This window comes from Sorex araneus, chromosome X (assembly GCF_027595985.1).
Source record: "Sorex araneus isolate mSorAra2 chromosome X, mSorAra2.pri, whole genome shotgun sequence".
Lineage (NCBI taxonomy): Eukaryota > Metazoa > Chordata > Mammalia > Eulipotyphla > Soricidae > Sorex > Sorex araneus.
Genome location: NC_073313.1, coordinates 304,662,424 through 304,686,531, shown reverse-complemented (window position 1 = coordinate 304,686,531; position 24,108 = coordinate 304,662,424). Strand labels below are relative to the sequence as shown.

The 24,108-nt window shown below is 43.0% G+C and overlaps 1 protein-coding gene across 12 annotated transcripts in view; it reads left to right on the top strand.

The window, feature by feature from the left end:
- Window positions 1-581: 581 nt before the first annotated feature.
- IMMT (inner membrane mitochondrial protein) overlaps window positions 582-24,108 on the top strand; it is a 36,071-nt gene continuing 12,544 nt past the window's right edge. For 2 of the 12 annotated variants that reach the window (XM_055120070.1, XM_055120068.1), the window contains exons 1-8: window positions 596-753; window positions 10,014-10,087; window positions 11,171-11,360; window positions 12,048-12,135; window positions 14,441-14,569; window positions 15,910-16,002; window positions 19,320-19,456; window positions 22,631-22,734. In XM_055120070.1, coding sequence (XP_054976045.1) covers window positions 709-753; window positions 10,014-10,087; window positions 11,171-11,360; window positions 12,048-12,135; window positions 14,441-14,569; window positions 15,910-16,002; window positions 19,320-19,456; window positions 22,631-22,734 — 860 coding nt within the window. In that variant the 5' untranslated portion in view covers window positions 596-708. Of the gene's footprint in view, window positions 754-10,013; window positions 10,088-11,170; window positions 11,361-12,047; window positions 12,136-14,440; window positions 14,570-15,906; window positions 16,011-19,319; window positions 19,457-22,630; window positions 22,735-24,108 lie in introns of those variants that run through there. The other 10 variants (XM_055120077.1, XM_055120072.1, XM_055120075.1 and 7 more) reach the window with 7 other exon arrangements.

Below are 24,108 nucleotides of genomic sequence, written 5' to 3'. Positions count from 1 at the left end.
GTAGTAGTAACAGTATTGAATACTGTTACGGATAAGTGGATTATCTAGTCAGTGGAATGCTTTTTGCGGTGCCCTAATCTTCCAACCCATCCCACAGAATGACGAACAAACATGTTTCTAAAAAAAAAAAAAAAATACTGGAGAAAGCAGTACGACCTAATCTGGAAAGAACTGAAGCTCCAGACGCTGGAGAATGTGGAATCCATCCGCGGAGCCATTTAGTGAACAATACATTTGCACAACTTTCTCCACTGTTTGTTCACTTCGCCGCGAGCAATGAGAATGACTCTAGAAAGGGCTGCAAATTAAAAACAACCCGCGCAAGCCGAAACAAGCCCATTGTTCAGGCAACTTCGGCCACATCGGTTCCTTCTGGGACACAGCAACCAGCAATGCCGGCTTGCTACGGCTTCCGAGTGACGCCGGTGTCCGGTTCCCTTGTGGAGCGAAACCCAGCGCTCCTCGCCCAGCATTCCGAGCGCGACCCGGAAGGAGAAACCACCTTCTCTTTTCACGCCCCCACCGCCCCGCCCGCGCAGCACAGGGCCGCGCGTGCGCAGTTGCGCTCGCTTGGGCCTTCCGGTACGCGGGGCGCGGAGAGACGGCCCGGAAGCGGGGCACGCAAGCACGCAGCACGCAAGCGCGGCCGTCAGCCGCACGCCCGCCCCGGCTCCGGCTTTCACCAACAGAGCTGCCCACCCGGCCGAGATGCTGCGGGCCTGTCAGCTGTCGGGCGTCACCGCCGCGGCGCAGGTGAGCCCCCGCAGCGCCGAGAGAGCGAGTGAGCGGGCGAGGAAGCTGAGCGTGGGCGCCCAACGGCGAGCGGGGGCGGGGGCTCTGGCGGCGCTCAGGCCCGGACCCCAGGCGCGTTGCCGGGCCGCCCTCGGTGCGAGCGCGCCGGGCGCGCCGCGGGGTTGCGTGCGCCCCTGCCCGCGGGAGTGGGCTGGGTAGGAATGACTTGAGGGTGATCGCTGGCACCGGTGGGGTGTGGAGAGTCGGGGGGCGGGCGCTGGGCCGGGGCCGCTGCTCTGGGGACGAGTGGTCGAATCAGCTCGGCGCTCCGCGGGCCAGGACCAATCGTGACCGCTGGCGCCCGAGTCGCCGGTTGGGCGCGTGATGGGTTTCGCGCAGCAGTAGTTGAAGGTCGTGGGGGGAGAACTACCATTCCCAGCAGGACTTGCAGAGCCCTGGCTTGTTGCATCTCTAATAAGGAGGTGCTTGGACTCGCCTTTTAGGGGTCAAGGTAGCAATTATGCCGGAGGGGACGCCCCACTGTTAGGTGAGAGCCCATCTGAGCTACTGCCACGCTAAACAAAAAATGAAAGATTGTAGTTTATGGAGTTTAAAGACTAAGTACTTGAGGAAGGACACAGTCATGACCTTGTGGTCACTTCTAAGACAGGCCTGGGCCACCTGTGCCGCCAGGTGCTGGGAAATCTTTGGTGGACGTTCATGGAGCCTAAGAAACTCGGCTGCTGTTATTTTTGCATGGTTGGAGTGGTTTTCTAAAAGTAAATCTATTCCCATTGCTCGTAATTTGAAGAAATAGGATGTTTTGGTATAAGATTGCATTGCAGAGCAGATCCTGTGACTCAAGTAGTAATTGAACCAAACACTAGTGTGAGTTTGGAATCAGAAGTCTAACGGTCTTATGGTAAAGACGTTTACCTCCCATCTTAAGCCTGGATAAAAGAAGCATCCTGCTAGAGTTATATTTTCATTTGTTTTTGTACCACACCCAGTGGTATTCAGGGCTTACTCTTGGCTTTGTGCTCAGGGATGACACCCAGTGAGGCTCAGGACAGTATGTGGTGCTCCGGATGGAACCCCTTCTTCACCTGCATGAGAGGCAAGCACCTTAGCCCCTGCCCCCAATCCTCTTTCTTACAAGAGTGGGGTTTGTATTAGTTTTTTGTTACTACATGAAAAAATAATCCACATTTAGCAACAACCCATATGGATACTGCAGTTTCTGGGCATAGAGTGTGTGTGTTCTGTCTCACTGGACTGGAATCAAGGTATTGAGTGAGTGTTGTGGTTCTCATCTGGAGCGCAGGTTCCGCGTCCAGACTCAGTTTGTTGGCAGAATTCAGTATCTTGTAGCCATAGCAGTGAAGCTTGTTTTTTTTAGGTGTTTTTTGTTGTTGTTGTTGTTGGCTATTGCCTGTCTCCTAAAGACTGCTGTGAAGTGTTTGGTGGGAGTTAATAACTTTCTTGAAGGTTACTAGCAATTTAAAATTATTTTTTTCTGGGGCTGCAGAAGTAGTACAGGGCTTAAGGCCCTTGTCTTGCATTCCAATGACTGAAGTTTAAATCCCTAGCACTATATATGGTCCCCTGAGTCCCTTCCAGAGGTCCCTCTCTGCACCAGCGCCAGCGCCGAGCCAGAAGTAGTGTCTCACTGGGTGAGGCCTAAATCCACCCCTTACTCCCAAGTGAAACAACCCCAAACCCTGAAGTCTTGTTTCTGATAACAGATCTAGTGATTAAAGGGCTTATATGATTAGCCTAGGCCTACTTAGATAATATTTTTTGGGGGAAGGGGGGCGGCTGTGAGCTATGAGAGGGTGCTGGGCCACATCCGGTGGTGCCCAGAGGCTACTCCTAGCCCTGATGCTGGTGGTGTTTGGGGATATCACGAGGTGCTGGCACCTGAACCTGGGCCTCCCAGATCAACACTTACCCCACAGAATAGTCCCTCCATACTGATTATCTTGAATAATTCATAGTGAACAGATCAGTAACTTGAATTCATCTGCAAAAATCTTAAGTTTTGCCATCTCACCTAATCCTGGGTTTAATAGCAGTGGATGGAGAGAATAGGGTCCATCAGAATCCCACCTTGCGTAGGAAAAGGATGGAGGAAGCCAAGCTGCCTTTCCAAGTTGAACTATTTCTTTACTGGCCTGTGTGCCCTTGGCCTATTTTGTGGTTGCTGCTTTCTTCTTTCTTTGCTTTTTCAAACTTTCTCCCAGCCGTATTTGGATCTCAGAAAATTAGAGGAAAATCTAAAATATTAAGTGTTTTTCAGCTCACAAGCAACCTTCAGATCCATATTGTAAAATTTATTGATTTATATCTCATTCATTCTATAGTAGCTAAATTTGTAGGTTTACGACACTCTGTATTGTGGCTTTTCTCATAGTTTTGGCTTTTCTCAAGTAAGTATCTTATTTTATCCTTCATTCTTCTTGATTCTTTTATTGAATGTGTGTCTTCCTTGTACAATAAATAAATACCCTCTTTCCTTCTGAAGGAGTTTTAGATTTCTAACAAAACTGAGGAGATAGAGGAGCAGAGAGAGATAGTAGAGCGAATTAAGATTTTACCTTGCTGGCAGCCTGGGCTTGATTCCTAGCACTGCATACAGTCCCCCAAGCACAGCCAGAGATGAGTCCTGAGTGCAGAACAGGTGTAAGCCCTGAGCACTGTGAGAATAGCCCCAAGACATGCCCTCCCCCCGAATTTTATCTTATTTGATTTGGTTTTTGATGCCACACTTGGTGATGTGTGCATGGGACCTTACTCCAGCTCTGTGCTCAGTCACTCCTGGAGGTGCTAGAGGGGCTTTGTGGGGCCAGAGATTGAACCCCAGCCTCTGGCATGCAAGGTATGCTTCGCATGTACTCAGCCCATTGTGCTACCTCTCTGGAGACACCTTGAAAGAGTAAATGTGAATTGGTCTTAATTTTCCTAAGTGGGTGGAAACCCACTTTAAACCTCCCCATTCTAAGAGGTTTCCAAACTTATGATTGTATGTTAGGCTTCTCCAGGAAACCAAGGGTATGTTTACAGATAGAATGGTTAATTATAAGTAACTAACTCATGTACTTGTAGAGCAGTAGGTTCAAAGCCTGGTGGGCTCACTCTGCAAAGACCTCAGAGAGCGGAGCCTGTGATGTAGTTTTAATCCAGTGGCCCTCACCTGGAGACCCATGGAGTCCGGTCTGCTCAGTCGGGAATGGCACCTGCCCCGGGGGGCTGTCTCTTAGCTGATTGGATGAGGCCCACCCACTTGGTAGGATGCAATTTGTTTTTCTCAAAGACTCAGCATTTCATTCTTAATCTCATCCAAAAACAACCTCCAAGTTGACACATCGGATTAATATCACAGATGGCTCTACTTTATTTTTTGGCTTAGGGCCATGTTTGACAGCTCAGGGGTTACTCCTGGTTCTGCACTCAGGAATCACTTCTGATGGGCTCTGGCACCATATGAAATGCCAGGAATCGAATTTGTGTAGGCCACATCCACGCTGGGTGCTGTATTATCACTCTGTCCCTACTTTATATTTTTAATAGGGTCCTGTAGTATGTGAAGTTTAACTAGGGGCCTTGCACATTCCAGGCAGTGTTGTCCCTTGAGCTACCTCCGTGACCCCTACTTTAAACTGGACTTACCCTTAAGTTTCATGATTGTGGATATTTAATCAGAAATTGGTTCTTTCATGTTCTTTATTTCCCAGAAACGTGCTTGTGCTTTGGAGCTCTGCTTCTTCATTAGTTTCTCACTGCTTCTCTTAGTACCAGTAGTGCATTGCTAGGCCCATTCTCGTTTGCTGAGTGGGGCAGTAGTTTCTTAAATATAATCTCAAATTTACTATATTTCTAAAGTCAAAGATAAATTTGACTCCATCCATTCAAAACTGTTCTTATTTTGATTACGCGGGGGGAGGGGAGTTAATTCCTCACCAGATACACTCAGGGCTTTTTCTTGGCTCTGTGCTCAGGGGTCACTTCTGATATGAGACAACATATAGGATGCCAGAGATCAAACCTGGGTTTGCTGCATGGCATCTTACCTACTGTACTACCTGCCTTCTAAAATTGTTGGCATGCTTCAGAGAACACTCAGGAAAGTGAAAAGAAAAAGCCCTAAATAGAAAAAGTAGGTATGGGGTTCTAGTAGACATTTAACCAAAGATATGTACAAATGGCTAGCAAGCTGATGTTCACCACTTGATATTGGGGAAATGCAAGCGAAATTTGCAGTGAGATGGGTTGAGAGAGAGAGAGCTCATATGACGAGTGTGTGAAGTTCAGTCCTTGACATTGCATATTCTCCCTACCACTGCACAATCCCCTAAGCGCTGCTGTAGTGACCCATGAACACTGTTGGGTGTGGTCCCAAGACCCTACAAATTAAAACACAAACTTTTGTTTTGTTTTTGGGCTACACTCAGTGGTGGTGCTGAGGGATTACGCCTGGCAGTGTTTAGGGAACCATAAGCGGTGTAGGGTATTGGACTAGTGTCAGCTACACGCAAGGCAAGATGCTTGCCCCTATACTATATCTCCAGCCCAAATGTAAGTTTTTAAAAATGACAATGAGGAGTTGTAGTGCATACATTACTTGTGGACACCCCAGGTTCTGCTCACCACTGAGCAACAAAGGGAGCAACCCCCAATTCTGTCTGGTATGAAACCCCTTCCAAAAAATGCAATGAAATAGCCACTCCTCCCTCACTCGTGCAGCTGTAATGAGAACAGGCTATGGAGAAGTTAGAATCCTCATACCTCATACCTTTTGATGGGAATATAAAGTGGTTCAAACTTAAACATATAATTACTGTATGGTCCTGCACTTCCAAAAGAATTGAGATTGGATATTAAAAAAAAACTTAAGTAGATGAATATTTATAGCACTATTCATCATAAATCAAAAGACGGGTATGTTCCAGATGTCCAACATTTGTTGAAACAAAATTTGGTACAGGGTTCTCTGAAAGTAGAGTAATAAACAGGTGATGTAAACGAAGAAGTAATTAATTTATATAGGGACAGTTTGTCAGTTTCCAGACTCAAAAAAAAAAAAAAGCCTGAGGGTTGAGGGGACATTTCAAAGGGGTTAAGTATGTTCCTTACTAGGTGAGGCCCTCAGTTCCATCCCAGTACTTCATGGTTCTCTGAGCACCATTAAGTGTGGCTTGGTGACATGCGAGCACTGCCAGGATGGCTCTTGGAACTCCCTGCATTGCTGGCCTGAGCAGCATGTCACCTGACTGAGCATTGAGCCACCAGCACCATACCACCCGCCCTACTGTCACTGAGAGTGGTCCCACAACACTTTGGGGATGCTCCTAACTCAGATCCTCTGCACAGAAAATTCATTATCTAACTCACATCATAAATGCAGGGGTAATCCGGAAACGCGCTGTGTAGAGTTGTTGCCAAGAGAGCCGCTTCCTAACTAGTACATATTCTTTATGCCTGCTGCTTCTGTCAGCACTGCTATAAAACAGATGCTGTTTGTTTGGTTTTGGGATCACATGGGACAGTGCTCTGGAACCCAAGCATGCAAAGCATGAGCCCAGTCCGCCAAATACTGGATCTTTTGTAGTAAAGCAGAAATCTTCAGATTTCTGTGGGGGCTGGAGTGATCACATAGTGAGCAGTGCTTGTCATACATATGGCCTCCTGAGCACTGCTGGTTGGGCCCTTCCCCCCTTAAAAGAAGGGATATTATGGAATAAAGCAATTCAAGCTTTTGAAAAGATGGGGGTGGTAGGGGTTGGAAGGGATACCTGTATATGCATACAATGTAACATTACATTCTGCTACAGTAAGTTCTTGCTACTTAGGCGATATGGGTGACATGGGTGAACCTGAAAACAGTATTTCAAGTGAAAAATTCAGGCACAGAATTTTTCACATGCTGTTTGATTTCATTTATATTAAATATCCAGAATAGACAAATGTGTAGCATTAAGGGATAAGGAGGGAAAATTAGGGAGCTACTGCTGGTTAACAGGAATTGCCTTAGGGGAATCGAACCTGGGCCTCCAGCATGCAGAGCAGGTGAGCTATGTCTCTGATCCAAGGTATTGCTTTCTTCCAAGCTTCCTTTGCAGCTCTAGCCAAATACATCTTTAAGAACTCAGGAATTTGGGGGCCAGAGAGCTAGTAGAGCTGGGAAGGTAACTTGCCATCCATGTGGCTGACCTATGTGCTACCCCTGGTGCAACATACGGTGACTCCAGTCCCTAAGAAGTGATCCCTAAGCACAGCCTATGTGGTCTAAAACAAACCAAAAAAAGTATGGATTTCTTTAGGCCCATTGGCCTCTTGAAAATGCAAATTGGCCCAGGGTTGGAGCTATAGTACAGTGGGGAGGGCTTTTGCGTTGCACGTGGTAAACCCAGTTTGATCCCCAGCATTCCAATAAATGGTTCCCCGAACCCCGCCAGGAGTAATTTCTGAGTGTAGAGTGAGGAGTAACCCCTGATCATTGCTGGATGTGACTCCAAAAAGCAAGAAAAAAAAAAAGAAGAAGGAAAATTCAATTCTCCCATCTTTGGTCAGTGAAAACCACGTAGAGCTATACTTTGAATTGTATGTACATTTATGCTTTTTTCTGTTTTCTTTATGGGGGTGGGTAGTGGTGGTGGTGGTGTTTGAGTCACACCTTGCAGTGCTGGTGGCTACTCCTGCCTCTGCTTGGGGGTCCATCTGGTGGTATGCAGGAGACCAGCATTTGAACCCCAGCCTCCTCCACGCAGAGAACACCTGCTCTACTGTTACCCCTCTAGCCTGCTACATTATCAGTCTTGCCCGAACTCTGTTTCGGACCGTCTGCAAATATACGGGGTGAGCAGTCTTTTTTTCCTGTGTGGTAAAATTCACTAAGAAAACCTGCTATTTCAAGTTCACAATTGGGCTGGGAAGCTTAAAAGGGCTGGGGTGCAAGCTGTGTATGCAAACTGGGTTTGATGCCCAGTTCTGCATGGTCCCTTGTGGAACTAGGAATGCAGAGTGAGAATAGTCTGAGTACTGCGGGATGTGCTTGGAAAAAAAGCAAGTAAAACCTATGATTTCTTGTTTCCTCATTCAGTTTTGGATGTTGCTTGAGCTCAGTTGATAGTTTTTAGTTAGCTCTCTTGGAAAGAGGACGGCGACTGGCTAGGGTCATGTGAGAGCTTCCTCGACCGTGCCTGGTGGTTGATAGTGACTGGCGGGGACTGCTAACTGGACCGCCTCCAGCGTGGTGTCTTGTGTCTGGCTGCCTTCCAACTTGGCAGCTGGGTTCCACGGCCAGGATAAGAGCCAGAGTCGGGTGGGAGCTGTATCACTTTCCTCAAGTCACAGAGACCTCTTTTACTGCCCTTCATTAGTCAATTAGTAACTGCAGCCTGCCCTTTGTTCAGAGAAGCCTGCATAAGCTGCCATAGGGTTCTGGAAGAGTATGTGGTACAGGAAGTACTGTTACTTGGTCTGGACAAGGAACTCACTCCCTGCCCCTCATCTAAATTTATCCACAACCTGCCTCAGAGCCCTCCAAACTCTCACCCTATCACAAAATTGTGCTGAGAGTATTTCCCATCTGGGTCAGATTCAGGTAGGCAGGTATGGGTGGAATCTGTGGTCTGTCAGTAACTTTCTTATCTTCCCTGTTAAAGACCTCTGAACTAAGACGTAACCTGTTCCCTGTTTCCTGTGTCTCAGAGACCGTTCCCTTCAGCAAGACTGAAAACGAGATGCACAGCACTCCTTGTTCCATAAAAAATGTTAAATCTAGCCGAGTGCTTGTCTAGGTTTTTAATTGGGACTTGGTCTTATTGTTTGGATATGAATTTTCATAGCTTTTGGCAGTACTTTCTGGTCTCTTGGTTTCATCTCGTAAATGTTCCTTTTCCAGAAAATGTACCTTCTTTGTAGCTGAGTTATTTTGTCAGATTGCTTTACAAGTTATAAATTCCAGAAGTTTTGTAATTTTTAAAAATTTGCTTTGTTTCTAATCTAAACAAAAATTAATCTTTGGGGGCTGGAGTGATAGCACAGCGGGTAGGGCGTTTGCCTTGCACGCGGCCGACCCGGGTTCGAATCCCAGCATCCCATATGGTCCCCCGAGCACCGCCAGGAGTAATTCCTGAGTGCATGAGCCAGGAGTGACCCCTGTGCATCGCTGGGTGTGACCCAAAAAAAAAGCAAAAAAAAAAAAAAAAATTAATCTTTGCTGCTTGAACCATGTTTTGTCTCTTGGGCGCTGCTCCCAGCTAAGTGCTCGCTCATTACTCTTAGTAGTGCTCAAAGGATTGTGTGGCGGCCACGGGTTGAATCTCTCTCTGATCTTTAAATTCCCCTTTAAGTTCAGGCTGGCATAGTTTTCATCGATAGTTTTCTTACCACTTTGTGGGGTTCCTCTGGGTCCTATTGGGATGTTTCTTATTAAAACAACAGAGGGATGGGTGTTGGAACATTGTGTGACTGAAACTCAATTATGAAAAGCTTTGTAATGCTCTGTCTCACAGTGATTCAACAAAATAAAAAAAAAATAAAAATACAAAAAAAAAATCAAAAACAGCCACAGGCCTGGGTGATAGCATGATGATTAGGGCACTTGCCTTGCACGCAGCAGACCTGGCTTCAATTCCTAGCACCCCACTTGGTCCCCTGAGCATCACTACGAGTGATCCTTGAGTGTAGAACCAGAAGTAAGCCCTGGGCTCATGTTGTATTGGGAATTGAACTGGGGTTGATTGCATGCATGGCTTATACCTTAATTCTTGTACTATTTCCAGCCCCATGTATTACTTTTTAAAAGTGCTAATTGCGGGGTCTTGGCGATAGCTGAAAAGGGTAGAGTGCATGTGGGAGGCACCAGGTTCTGTTATTAGCACCTAGTAGCACATGCCTTCCCCTGGCACTGCTGGGTGTAGCACTAGGTGACCACTGTAGGGGTGACACTGGGTGCGTCTCAGCAACTGCTGAGCCGGACTGCTGCTCAGCCTATACTGCCCGGCTGAGTATCTTCTGGAGAGCTCCCTGGGTGACCCCAAGCACTGCTAGGGAGGCCCCTTAGTTGATCATAGTCTGATCTTTTTCATATGAGCATTGAGGTGCAGGAAGCATCACTGTTTCTAAGGGTCTGTAAATATGATTGGCCCTTGTTTATGAAAGTCAAATTTTTCTTCAGTGAAGTTAATTTTGGTAAAAGTATGACTTGTGATTTGCCATCCCTAAAAGCTTCCCAGATTTAAACGTACTGACTGTAATGTTTTCTCCTTTCTTTTTAGAGTTGTCTCTGTGGGAAGTTTGTCTTTCGTCCGTTGCAACCATGCCGTAGATACTCCACTTCAGGCAGTTCTGGGTATGTAGTCTCTCCTATAGATGTGTTTGACTATGGACTTAAGTGTGCACATCTGTTTGTGTGTGTGCGTGTGCATTCATGTATTGGATTTGGGAATGAAATAGCTGCTTAAGACCCTGGTATTTTTTGGATTTGGGCCGTACATGGCGGCAGGGCTCTGGGGATTCTGGAGATAAAAACTGAGTCAGTTGTGTGCAAGGCAAATGCTCTACCCACTGTACTATTGCTCTGACCCTAAAACCTTGTTAATGGAGCTTTGCTGTAGTAACTTTGGAGCATTGTTTATTTGTAGGTGAAATTTATGCCCATTTTGATTCTCTGGTAATTGACATCCAAGGTAAGGTAGATGGACCCTTTCCATGTATTTTAAAAGTATTCTATTTGATGTTTATGTTATCTTTTCTAGAGGGTTAATTTTTTCCTGTATTTACAAAAATAAATGGATAGGAACTTTCAAAGTTCATGATATTCCAATATCATGAATTGAAAGGAAATCTCATGATTATAAGCAGGTTGAATTTTAAATGTTACAGGTTAGATATCTTCATTCTTTCTATCCTACATACTACAGTATTAGTATGTGTGTGTGTGTGTGTGTGTCTGTCTGTCTGTGTGTCTATGTTTTGCTAAGGACCAAACCCAGGGTTTCATTCATGCAAGGCAAGTTCTCTACTACTGAACTACTTCCTTAACCCTAGTACATTTTTTTTTTTGGCTATTCATAAATCAATGTTGTTTTTATGACAGACATGTTTAAAGCAAATCAAGGAAGGAAAAGTGATATGTAGCTCTGGGTATAAGCTTGGCTACTAGAGCTAGAATCAATGGTAGAGAACTAGAGGATATCGAGGCCTTTGAGACGTTTCTAATTTGGGGCACACTTGGCAGTGCTGAGGGTTTCTCCTGGCTCTGTGCCTAGGAATTATTTGGTGCTGGGGATTGGTACCTGGGTCTACTCTATGCAGAGAGTATGCCCACTCCTTTGAGCTTTATTTTTGACCTGAGACTCCTTTCATTGGTCTCAGGAGATAGTCTTAGGAGAGCTGAACAATATAAAACATGTCTCTTAATTCTCTCATTCAGGCTGACTGCTGGCAAAATCGCTGGAGCTGGGTTTTTGTTTGTTGGTGGAGGTATCGGCGGCACAATTCTATATGCCAAATGGGATTCTCACTTTCGGGAAAGCGTAGAGAAAACCATACCATATTCAGATAAACTCTTTGAGATGACTCTGGGCGCTCCACCTTACAATGTTCCAGTGCCAAAGAAGCAGGTAAGAGTTTAACAACATTCTATTTTATCCTGTGTAATACTTTGAAGAGCAATTTGTTTTCATGTTGAAAATCTCTTGTGTGTATAATTCAGTAGAATTTTCCAGACATATGTCAGCTTTGTGGAGTTGATCTTATCTTTGTGGAATCCAGTAGTGCTTTCATTTATACATGCCACATAAAGGAGCTGGAATGATAGCACAGCAGGTAGGGCCTTTGCCTTGCACACGGCCGGCCCGGGTTCAATTATGGTCCCCTGAGCACAGCCAGGAGTGATTTCTGAGTGCAAAGCCAGAAGTAACCCCTGAGCATCGCCGGGTATGGCCCAAAAAGGGAAAAAAAATTGTGAGGCACACAGGGTGACTGAAAAGGCCACTCAGGAAGAGATAGGTAGCTGTTTTGTTGCTTAAGTGAGGTATGCCGTATTCAGCTACTAAGCTGATTTTCAAGACTAAATGTATAAATGTAGGATGGTCATGATATAGAAACCAACCGCTGTAGTTAGTAGTGACTCCTTTTAGTTTTCTGCTGGTGGTGGGGAGGGGGGAACACTCACTACTCTGAGACAGGCAGTACAGGAGTACTTGCTGTACTGTCTCTGGCTGAAAGTCTGAAAATCTTTGGAAGTAATACAGGTCACCTTAAAATATACATACTATCTTAAATGTTAAATGCTTTTCATTTTCAAGGTTCAGTCTGGTCCAATGAAGATTTCTAGTGTATCAGAGGTAATGAAAGAATCTAAACAGAAACAGAGAGAGACGCCGGCTTTAACAGGTACCTTTATTTAGAATCGTTCTCTTGCAGTTACAGGTGCCAGAATTGTTCTTGATGTATTTGTACCCATGGTTGAGAGGGGGACCCTATCCTGTGAGTGTTCCCTCTGGCCTCTAGCCCGTTTTCCTGGCTCTCATGTGGAGGTATCTGGAGCAGAGTTGTGCTGTGTGACTGCTGAATGAGGATAGCGTGATAATTGTCTGCAGCAGATTTTTTTCTTTCATAAGTTTTGTATTTCTTCTGACTATCTACCTTTTTTCTTCTTTTTAGATAAGATTTATTCTCATTTCCACCCCCTTTTTCTGTCTCCTCACCAATTTTTACACTCTATTTACTGATGAGTTTTTGTTTTGTTTTTATTTTGGGGCCACACCTGGCGGTGCTCAAAGCTTACTCCTGTGCTCTGTGCTCAGGGTATGGATGCTGGACTGAACCCAGGTCGACTGCTTACAAGGCAGGTGCTTTACCCGCCTATATATGCTCCAGCTTGTTTTGGTTTTGACTTTGTTTCATGGTCACATCTGGTAGCTCTTGGGCTACTCCTGGACTCGGCATTCATGGCAGTGCTCGGGGGACCATGCCTTGCTGGAGGATCAGACCTGGGCTTCTGCATACAAACATACACTCCAGCCCTTGAAACTATCTTCTTGTTCCCATTTTTTAAAAGAAATAAGGTTCTCATCTGCATATATATTTTGTCTTTATGATTTACTAATAGTTCCATCCTAATTTACAGTTCTTACCAAACTAACTTAGTTTTTCATTAATCAATTCCTACTTTGATTAAATCACTAATTTGTGCTCAGGGCTTACTCTTATGTCTGCATTCAGGAATCACTCCTGGCTGGATTTAAGGGAGCATATGGGGTGCCAGGGATTGAATCGGGTGAGCCATGTGCAAGTCAGTCATGCTGCCTGCGATACTGTCTCACCAGTCCTTAAATCAATAATTTCTCATTCAGCAAATACTCACAGAGTATCTATGATGTGCCAAGCATTCTTTCAGGTACTGTGATTATAACAGGAAACAAAATGTTTTTAAAAAAGAAAAAGCCTGCAGATAGTCCATAATGGGATAAGGAGAGAGAATGAGAGATCCCATATTAATATACAGGTGAAGTACATAGAATGCCAGTGATAAGTGTGGGAGGAAGTACTTCAATTTTAATTGGAGTAGATTAGAATTTCATCTTGGATGTTGTCATTTGAGCAGACTAGAAAATGGTGAGGGATTAAGTTAAGCAAAAAGCTAGGGGGGAGAAGCATTCTAGGTAGAAGGATTAACTGGTGTGAAGGCTTGCCACAGTCTAGCACAGAGCAAACTAAAATTGATGCGAAGGGAATTAGAGCAAATTAGGTCAGAGAAGGAATAGAAAAAGCCTGCGTGGCCATTGTTGGAGGTCATCGCAATAATTTTGATTGATGTTCTGAGTAGAAGGGGAAGGTATTGGAAGGGTTCTGCAGCAGATAATGACCCCTGACAGTGAGATTATGGAGAATAGATAAAGATACTGGGGTTGAACAACATCCCATTTAAATGGGCTTTGTGATAATCAAGATTTTTTTCTTAAAATGGACCTTTAGTTTATCTTAAAGCTTTTCTTCATTCTGTTGATTTACCCACCTCTATTCCACCTCTAGATAATTGATTTTTCTCTTCCATCTATATTACTGTAATTTACTAGCTCTTGATCCTTCCACATTTCATCTTTAAAGTCTGAATTAATTTTGTAAAAATCTGAATTTTGTTCTTCTCTAACTCACCATTGTGAACTTCTTTATGATTCAAACTGTTTCTTGCTCAAATCTCTTTCCTCTCTTCAAGGCTGTTCTTTTTGGTTATTTTTTTTACTCTCTTTATATCTTTTTTTCCTTTGCTTATATATTTCCATGTTACTGTAAATCTTTTGTCTACTTCTCACTGTTGCTATTTAGTAACTTTTACAGTAGTACTTTTCCTGGGAATCTTTTCTGAGAAAAGTGATGGTTAAAATGCAGGTGAGCACTGACAGGACTCCTTTCTCCTGTGCATTCTCAGACATTGTCCATCGTTTGTGGTTATGTATGTGCAATTCCTCTGTCAGCTTGTGTGTTTGAAGAGTGGCAGCAAATGCATTTTTTGTTTTTCTTTATTTCTCATGTGTGACAGTTGTTGAACTCATGGTATCTGCATGCAAAGCTGGTGCTGCAGCCCGTTGAACTCTCTCCTGGCCCCATTAAGGAGTCTGGCTAAAATGTGTAGTCAATTTCTGTGTTTCTCTTAACCCAGGGAACTATAAATACCACGAGTAACAAATATTTATAGCACCTACAGAGGCAGCTCAAATTATTTCTGCAGCAGGTGATACACTGTCGGTCCCAGCCCCTGCGGTTCAGCTTGAGGAATATAAAAAAACTGAAATTGGTGAAAGAAAACACAAGCCTGCGGTTTCAGGTAGTTTAATGATTTATCTTGATGATTTTATGTTTTGTGTTCATCAGAAATACTCAATGCCTGGGCAACCTATAGACTTGATGTAAAATCCTGAGAAGGAACAAAGCAGGAGGGTTCCCACATCCTGACTTTGTTACAGTGTAAAGCTTTAGTTATTGGCGCACATATACTGCCTGAGCCCGTGTGCTGCTTGTGCCCATGTGGCCAAGCACATGTGATGCCTGAGCACATGTGTCGCCTGCATCTCCCTCCCTTGAGATGTGTACTTTCATACTTTCCTGTCTAATGCTGGGATGTGTGTGTAGGAGCTCTCTCTGCCCTTGAAGAAGCCCAGGCTCTCTCTTGAGCACGTTACTCTCCACTCTCTCCCATTTTCTCTTCCTCCTTCCTTTCAAAAACCTCCAAATAAAAACCGTAATATTCCCAAAAAAGCATAGTTATCAAACAGGTATGGAGTGGAGTAAACACAGACAACTGGATCAGTGGAAGAGAATTAAGATAATTGAAATAAACCCAAGCATAACCCTCCAACTCCCTGTAGCGAGGAAGCCAAGAATAGGAGAAGATGGTCTTTTCAATAAATAATGCTTAAAGTTAAAAAAAAAAAAAGAATCTGGACTCTTACCATGCCTCTCATAAAAATTAGTCCGAATGGAAGAATCAAAGATCAAAGAGTAAAGTTAAGACCTAAAACTATGAAACTCTTATTAGATATGATGTATGTACTGAAGTGGGTCTGTAGACCTGCTTGGGGAAATCTTAAAAGTTTTTAAATTTGATAAAGTCTTTGAAAAAGGGAGGTGGGTATATAAGAACTGGTCCCTTTCTTAGTGTTTGAATCATTGTTGATGTGGAAAGTTTAGAATCCTTATTAGAAGCATGCCCTCCCTTGCTCTATCTGGCCAATACAAAATGAGAGGGTTTTTTGTTTGCATGTTTTTGGGCCACACTGGAGGTACTCAGGGCTTACTCCTGGCTTTGTGCTCAGAGATTACTCCTGTTGGTGCTTGGAGGACTGAATGTGCCAGGGATTAAACCAGGGTCAGCCTCATGCAAGGCAGGTACCTAATCTGCTATGCTATATACAGGTTTCTTCTTTCTGAACAGAATGTTCCTATTTGATGTCCTTTGGTAAACTTTTTTTTTTGGGGGGCAGGGGCATCTGGAATGCTGTTATCATTAATAAAATGGAAATGGAAAATGTTTTTGAGCATTCTCAGTAACCATTCTAGTTTTCGGTAGGGGTGGGGGTTGGGGTAGGGAGGGACCTCGATCTCTGTTAGCTTTTGAAATTCTGTGTTGAACTTTGATTTCTTCTTATTTACTTTTGCCACAAGAAGTAGCATCTTCAACTTCTGTAGGGGAGCGACCACCTGAAGAAGTTGCAGCCCGCCTTGCACAGCAGGAAAAGCAGGAACAAGTTAAGATTCAGTGTATGTAAACCAGACAGTTTTTTGGGTCATCTCTGTCCATCGCTCTCTTCAACCATCAAAACCAACCGTCATACACCAACTAGTCTTAGTTCCCTTGTTCCTTTAGTAGCATAGCTCTCTATTCACCGCCTTTATTTCATCATTCGTGTTCTTTCCATCTAAACGTCTTTGCGCGGGTGACAAAGGCTATTCTTATTGTATATTGATAAGAATTCTAAGTCATATCGGCACTTTATTCATTTGTTTTTGTTATGGTTAATGCTGAAGATTCTTAACAATTTGTGTAGCAGGGACTTTGTTTTGGGAATTTTGTCTTAGAGGGTCATATATTTGAGTGAGTCACAGTGACTTATTCTGGAGTCGGACGCGCTACCGTTGTGCCACGAGGTCCTTACGGTGACTTATTCTGGTTCATTATCCTGCCTCTGGACTTTTGTTCTAGTCACTCTTTATCTGGCCTTCATGAAGAATGGAATGTTCCATAATTTGCTGGTTTTCATGAAGCACATACCTTTTAAGTCTCAACTTTGTGTTAAGTGTTTTTATGGTTTAAAAAGTATAGTAGGTACTGAGCTGGAGTTCAGTGGTACAGTGCTTGCCTTGTATGTGTGCGGTCCTGGATTCCTGGCACGGCAGGTAATAAAAGGATATAGATTGCATTAGTATCTAAAATTGTGATTTTTCTCTCAAGGAAGGCACATGGAACATAATTTACTATGCCATAAGATGTTGATGTCTCTGGAAGTAGTTGGCATGTAGTGTGTATGTAAACTAAGAGATTTTTGTTTTAAATTACTCTAACAGTTTATAATTTTTATTTTGTTTTGTTTCTCCCCATTACGTATTTGTCCTGCCTTGAGTGAATCCTATTTACTGTATGTAATGTGCTTGCTTGTCTCCTATGCTAAAGAGACAAATTTCTTCAAATTGTAGAGAGAAGGGACAAAATGAGTGAGTTTTAACTCTATGGTTTTGTTACTTGGATTTTGTTTTTGTGCTTTGTGTTCTGAATTCTTTACATAGATTTGAGAATATTGAATTAGTGGCTTCTGAAAAGTAATTTGTGTGTGTGTGCATGTATGTATGTGTGTGTGTGTGTTTCTGTATATATACCCTTTTCCCACTTGATTTTTTTTCCTCTTGAATTCTCTATTGCAGATCAAAGGTCACTTTTTTCCCTCATGTTTTTTTTCTTTTCACCTTTTCTCAGTTAGATCATAATGGATACCTTCAGTAAGTTCTAAAGTTTTTAAATAAAAGTGTCTACTCTTTGAATATGCTCTGTTTTCTCTGTCCTGTTATTTTTCATTGGGGCAAAGTGAAAAATTTCAAAATTTTTTATCATCTTAGTTTTTTTCGGTTTTGTTTTGCTTTTGATTTTTGGGACACACCCAATGGTGCTTGGAAACTGCTCCAGGCTGTTTGAAAATCGCTGCAGTGATGCTCAGGGTACGGTGTAGTGCCAGGGACCCAGCCCTGCGCAGCCTTAATCTCCAGACTTTATCTCCTGCCCTACCTCCTGATTTTTTCTTTAAGGGATATATGTGTTCCCTATAAAAGGGTGTGTATGATTTGTACACAAAATTAAACATAAAAATGTCCACAAGCAGAACTCTGTAAGGCTAAAACATTTCCCAAGTATCAGCTGATGATTGTTGAAAAGTGAAAAAGCAGCCTAAGGAATGGGAGACAAATTTGCAAACCATTTTTCTATTGAAGCATTGAGATCCAAAATATTTATGAGTTTGCACGATTCGAGAGCAGAAACAACCGAAGTTGTGTGTATGTAGGGGGTGTGTGGGAGGATGAGGAACCCAAGCACAGTGAATAAGCATTGGGGAGGATTGGAGCCAGCGTCCTGATCAGGGTGTTTGGACTCCTCTAAAATGCCTTACTGTTAGTCATGTTAACAATGCATGTGTGTCCCACCACTGCCGTGCTGCGCGGGTCATGGCGACCAAATTACTTACTGACCCTCCCTTGCCTCATTCTTTCCGTGCCCTGCATCTTTAGTTGAACTCAACCCTACCTAGTTTCCTAGTTTTCTCCTTTTGTCTTTGTTGCGAGCAACACTGGGAGTTCATTAGGTTCCTTTCATCTCAAGCTTGCGCTTTTGCTCAAAATCATCTTTTAGTTTTTGTCTTATCTGCTGAGCATGTTTCAGTGTTTTATGCCATCCAATAAAGTGAGAGGCCTTCAGATGATTATTTTTCCATTTTAGAGTTACAGCTAAATTATTGCTTGCTTTGCTGCTGAAGCAACATAAAGCATCTTAATAGGTCCTTCTTTGAGCCTGCTATCTGCTTGAGTCCTCTTGCAGAAAAACATTGTCTGCTCTCAAGCTTTATTTGTTGCGTGTTTTTGTCTTTTTCTTACCTCTCTCCTTATAACTTAGTGATATAATTAGCTGAATAGTCCTTCCTGCCGAGATGAAGATAGGCATTTTCCCCCATGATGAATATGTCATTAAAATGAAAACTATTGGTTGCTATGTTGAATTTATTACTTGTAATAGGTAAGAGGGGCTAAATATTCCAAACTTTGTTCCTTTCATTTAAAATCTACTCTGTAAACTCCTTTAAAGTTGTTTTTTCCATAAAAAGACCTATACGTATAGTTTTTCTTTTGAAAAAATTAGGTACACATAAAAGTAGTATAATAAACCCTTACAGGCCATCATTCAGATTCAGTACATACATCTTTCATCTTTAGCCATACCTACTTTTTTGTTGTTTTGTGACCACGCGTTCTGGAGATGCTTCTGACTTTGCTTTCAGGATGCCTTTAGTGCATGGAGGGTCATGAGGTGCCAGGTCTCTCGAAGCAGAGCATGCGCTCAGCCCATTGAGCTATCAGATGACCCTGCATACCTTTTATGAGGGGGGTCACACCCAGCTGTCCTCAGGGCTTTGTGTTCAGGAATCTGCTCAAGGGTTACTCCTTGCATTGCTCAGGGGACCGTATGTAGTGCTAGGGATTGAACCTGGGTTGGCTGCATGCAAGGCAATGTCTTCCTCCTCTCCACTATCTATCGGGCCTCTTACCATGCTTTTTTGTTTTGTTTTGGGGTCATACTTGGAGGTGCCTGGAATTGAACCTGGGTCAGTTACATGTGCAGGCAGGTGCCTTACCCAGTGTACTATCTCCAACTCACTGCCATACTCGAAAAGGAAGCTTTGATTCTTTCAATCTTTGTTTTTGTTTCTTTTGACACTTTTGGGAAATACAATGGCAGATTCAATATGAGCAGGAAAAGTTTAAAATAAAAGTCATTCTTAGGAGAGGGATCTGTTTCTTACCTCTTCTTTTTTCTTCAGCTCTAGTTAAGAGCTTAGAAGAATCTCTGGGCCTCACCGCTTCCGTCACCGTGCAGGCCATTGCTGCTCAGAAGGCTGCGGTCCAGGCCGTCAGCGCACACTCCAGCGTTCTGAAAGCAGCCATGGACAACGCAGAGGTGAGCCAAAGCATGATTGGGACGTAAGGGCTGCCGGGTCTCCTGTAGTTGTGCTACGTTGCTTACTCTCACTAAGCAAGAATCTCGAGTCCCTGACTTCTCAAGCAACAAAAGCCTTGAAGCGGGTTGAAGCCAAGGCACCAACATCCTCAAGCCATATGACATATCTCCCTCGCCTATTAGTTTTTAATATCTTGTTTTATCTTTCAGTAATATTGTGGCACACTAAGTAGTGCCAGTTTGCTTTCCTATATTAACAGTTCTTGAATGTATTTATTGCTTCTTTTTTTTTTTTTGCCTTTTGGGTCACACCTGGCGATGCACAGGGGTTACTCCTGGCTCTGCACTCAGGAATCACTCCTGGCGGTGTTCAGGGGACCATATGGGATGCTGAGAATTGAACCCGTGTCGGCTGCTTGCAAGGCAAACGCCTTACCCGCTGTGCTACTGCTCCAGCCCCTATTGCTCCTTTTTTTGACGTTTTGACTCGGGGCGGGGGGTGAGAGGCTGTCACCCTTGTTGGTGCACAGGGCTTAGTATTCTTGGCTTTGTGCTCAGGAAGACACTGTGTGCTGCCAGGGATTGAACTGGGGTCAGTTGATTGCAAGACAAAAACCTCTGTTCTGTTTCTCCCACCCTCCCTGGTTTATTTCTTAATTAGAATTTCCCCCATTGAGTCTTTGGTGCCTTGAGGGTCAGTGCTTCTGTTTCATTTTATTTTAATTTTTTCTTTTAACTTAATTTTTTTTTTTTGGATACTGCAAACCAGCATTCTTCTTTTTTTTTTTGTTTTGGCTAGGAATCCTTTCTTTTTTTTTTTTTTATTAGTTTATTTTTAATTAGAGAGTCATCGTGAGGGTACAGTTACAGATCCATACATCTTTGACCAGCATTCTTCTTTGAAGTATTTTTTCCCCCACGATGACTTAACATTCACTAAAACTTAAGCCTATTAATAGCACAGTATTTATAATATGTTATGATATTTGTAACATTTTGTTAGAACATAACTAACAAAAAGTTGTGATAGAAGAAAAAAATACCAAATACATTTATTAAAAGCAGGGTTCTTAACCTGGAGTTGGGTCTATGGATAGAATTCCAGGGCTTATTAGATTGCTATGGAAAACATCAGTATTTTTCTTAGCCTCAACAGTTTTTTTCAGTTATGTGTGATGGCAACACATCACCATAATTTTAACAGCACTAAAATCACAGTGGAAAGTTCTGGTGTTTGCACATTACAGTATTTAGAAATCTCTTGAAATGCTTATGTGAATTTTTCTAAATTAGGGCTTTTTCAATACTATCACTAGATCTTTCTTCCTGTTTCACAAAATTAAAAAAAAAATTGACAGTACTTCATTGTAATTTCATTTCTTTGTAAACTTGTAGTTTCATTTTAAATGTTTAAAAATTATATTCTGGGATGTTTCTTTAGATTGCCATAATGGTTCATTGGGTGAGATTAATTTTGCCTGAAAGGACTTTATTATTTAAAAAGCTCCATTGGCAATAATGTCTTAAAACAGAGCCACACTAGATTTCAAGTGGGAACACAATGTGAATTGGTTCCGAGTAGCTGGAATTGGAGGTATGACTTTTGCTGTGTAGCAGCTCTGGGACTGCAGAAGGAGAGCCTTTTGTCTCTGTAATATGAGAGGATCCAGAGGGGTCACCCGAGACGCCTAATTGACATGGTGGTCATGTCCTCGGTAGGCATCAGCCTCTGCTGTGGCCCTCTGGGTAATTTGAAACATAATTATTGAGCCAGTTATTTTCCTAGATGAAAAGTATTGTGTTCTCTATAATTTATTACATTTCTGTTCATCCAGGGATCTTAGTATATTGTACTTAAAAGATAAGCCATAAGGTGATTTTTGCTTCATATCTATACAAAGCACACTAAATTGCATGTACTCAAAATTGAGCAAGAGGAGGAAGTGAAAAGGGGCCGAGGAGATAGGAGATAGGGCCGGAGGGCATGTTTTCGTGTGCTTGCCCCAGGTCTGATCCCTGGCACTGCATTCGGGAGTAGAAATCCCAGCCACCTCCAGCACTGCATCTGTGTGTCCCCCCAAAACAAACAAAAAAAGACAACAATTTCAAATAGTTAATAGTTAGTTAATGTCATATAAATAGTTGAGACAGTTTCAAATAACATTCCACTTTTGTTTTACGTGATGCAAAACAGGGAGGTACATATCAAGTCTCTTTCATAGTGATCTTGACCCTCTTCTGTGAGTGCCTTGTGGCACGGAGTGTGACCCTTGTAGTAAAAGGAGCTTTTTTGTTCTTTTGTTGTTGTCCTGATGTATCCCTTAAACCAGCATTTGGGGAAGTGATACTCAGTTCCTTTGCTAAAGCAAAATCATTTTACTAGCCTAAGAAATTTTGAAGAGAATCTTTTTTTTTTTTCTTAAAGTAAAAACTAAGGATAGCATTTTTATGGGGCAGGAGGGTGGTGGCCACTCCTGGCATTGCTTAGGAGTGCAGGCGGCGTTAGGAAGCAGACCTGGGGCTGCTTCATGAAAGCCCTTTGAACCATCTCTTTGCTAATATTTTTAGAGGAGTAAATCTCTTACACATATGGGAACTTTTTACTTATCTTTAAAATAATGCTTTTGGTAAATGGATAATTAAAATTTTTAAGTATTGATGTTTCACTGAAGAATGATTTTCAACAAGCTCAATGAAAAGTTACTGTGCTTACTAGCCTTGACTGCTTTATACTTTGACACTCTAATAAAAATATTCTTGGACTGGAGATAAGCCCAAAGGGCTGAGCGCATGAGCGCATGCTTTGCCGTGCAAGTCATCTGGGTTTGATCCCTGATTCTTCATGGTTCCCCGAGCATCAGTGAACCAGAAACTGAAGAGGGAAACAAAATCTCTCTCTAGTAAAGACTTAAATGCACCGGGCCATATGTTTTTGCAATTGTGGTTGGAGAGGCAGTAGTAGTAGTTGGGAGATGGTTCGTGACCGTCATTGATCCTAATGACCGGCATTGAGCCTAAGAGCCTAATGGATTGTATTTCTACTCTGAGGAAATGGTTGATTTTGAAATTGAACCACACTACATTTAGTCATGTTGGCAATAATAGCAGTTATTGTTGTGTCAGTGCCAATAATAGCAGCTACTTGCATTTACATAATTTAAATGTCTTGTTCAGATTTCAGGTGAGAAGAAAGCAGCTCAGTGGCGCACGGTGGAGGGTGCGCTGAAGGAACGCAGAAAGGCAGTCAATGAGGCTGCTGATGCCCTTCTCAAAGCCAAGTAATTACTCATGGACTTGACAAGTAATTAGGGCCTCCTGGGGGCTTTCTCGGGGCCTGGGTTTTCTTCATACTGTCTGTATGTAAAAGAGGAAGAAACGAAACTTCCCTTTCCCTCTTCATCCAACTGGATTGATTTTGATATAAGGAACACAGAGGCTTAAAAAAGAGGGAATCAACTGTAACTAAATCAAAATAAATTTGGCAGGGACCCGCATTAAGGATTTTATATAAAAGCCTGTTTTGCTTCCTTTATTGCTTAGGTGATATAGCTCTACACACTTTCTGAAATCACCTATCATAATTCCAGGGGTTTTATGGAATGGTTGAATAACTTTTCTCCGGATTTATAGAGCACATCGTGTCTTTGCTTTAGCTACTGAAATACGTGGTAGATTGTCTTGCACTGCTGGTTTTAGTGCAGGTTGGTCTCATAGGCCACCTGGGTCTGGATTCTTGGATCAGCTTCTGACAGTGTTTATTTGAATCAAGAATTCTTGTCAACGTAGGGGATAGTTTTTCATTTATTTACTTTTTTGTCTTAAAAAGTCATTGATTATAGAAAGAAGTCACAAATGTAATATACCCAAGACACTGAGTTCGTATTATTGCATTGTCTCAGGACTCATGTGTTTTTTTAATAATTTTTTAAAAATTTTTATTAATGAATCATCGTGAGGTACAGTTAACAAACTTACAAACTTTCGTGCTTGCATTTCAGTTATACAGTGATCGAGTGCCCATCTCTCCACCAGTGCCCATTTTCTACCACCAATGGTCCCAGCATCCCTCCCACCACCCCAATCCCATCCTCCCCCTATCCCCAACTCATGTGTTTTGGGGGGAGTGTGGTGGTGGTTTGGGGGCTACACCTGGCGGTCAGGGCTCAACTCCTGACTCTGTGAGTCCCTCTTGGCGGTGTTCGGGAAATATTTGGAGTTCCATGAATTGAACCTGGGTTGACTGTGCAGGGCAAGCACCCTACCCACTGCACTGTCTCTGTTGTAATGGTAGGTTAGAGTTGATCTGGCCTGTGAAATATTCTGAGATGTGAAAACTTAAGTGGACTGAGAATATCACCCTTTTTAACTTGCTCTCACTAACATGGAAGTTGAGCCCCACACCTGCAGAAGCTGCTATCTAGGAATTCTCTGATATGGCTCACACAGTGCAGGTACCTGTCACAGATTTTATTCCCTTCGGAGAGCGTGAGGCCAGGGAGAGGCTGCCAGGACTGGGGCGGTAACATGTCTTTCCTGCACGCCGTATGCGCTTCTGTCGGTGCTGCTAAATCTAGTTTCCAACCTAGTGTTTTCAGTTGTTGTGAGGGCCTTCTCGGCTGTGAATTATGAAGAAACCTAGTGCTATTTGTTTT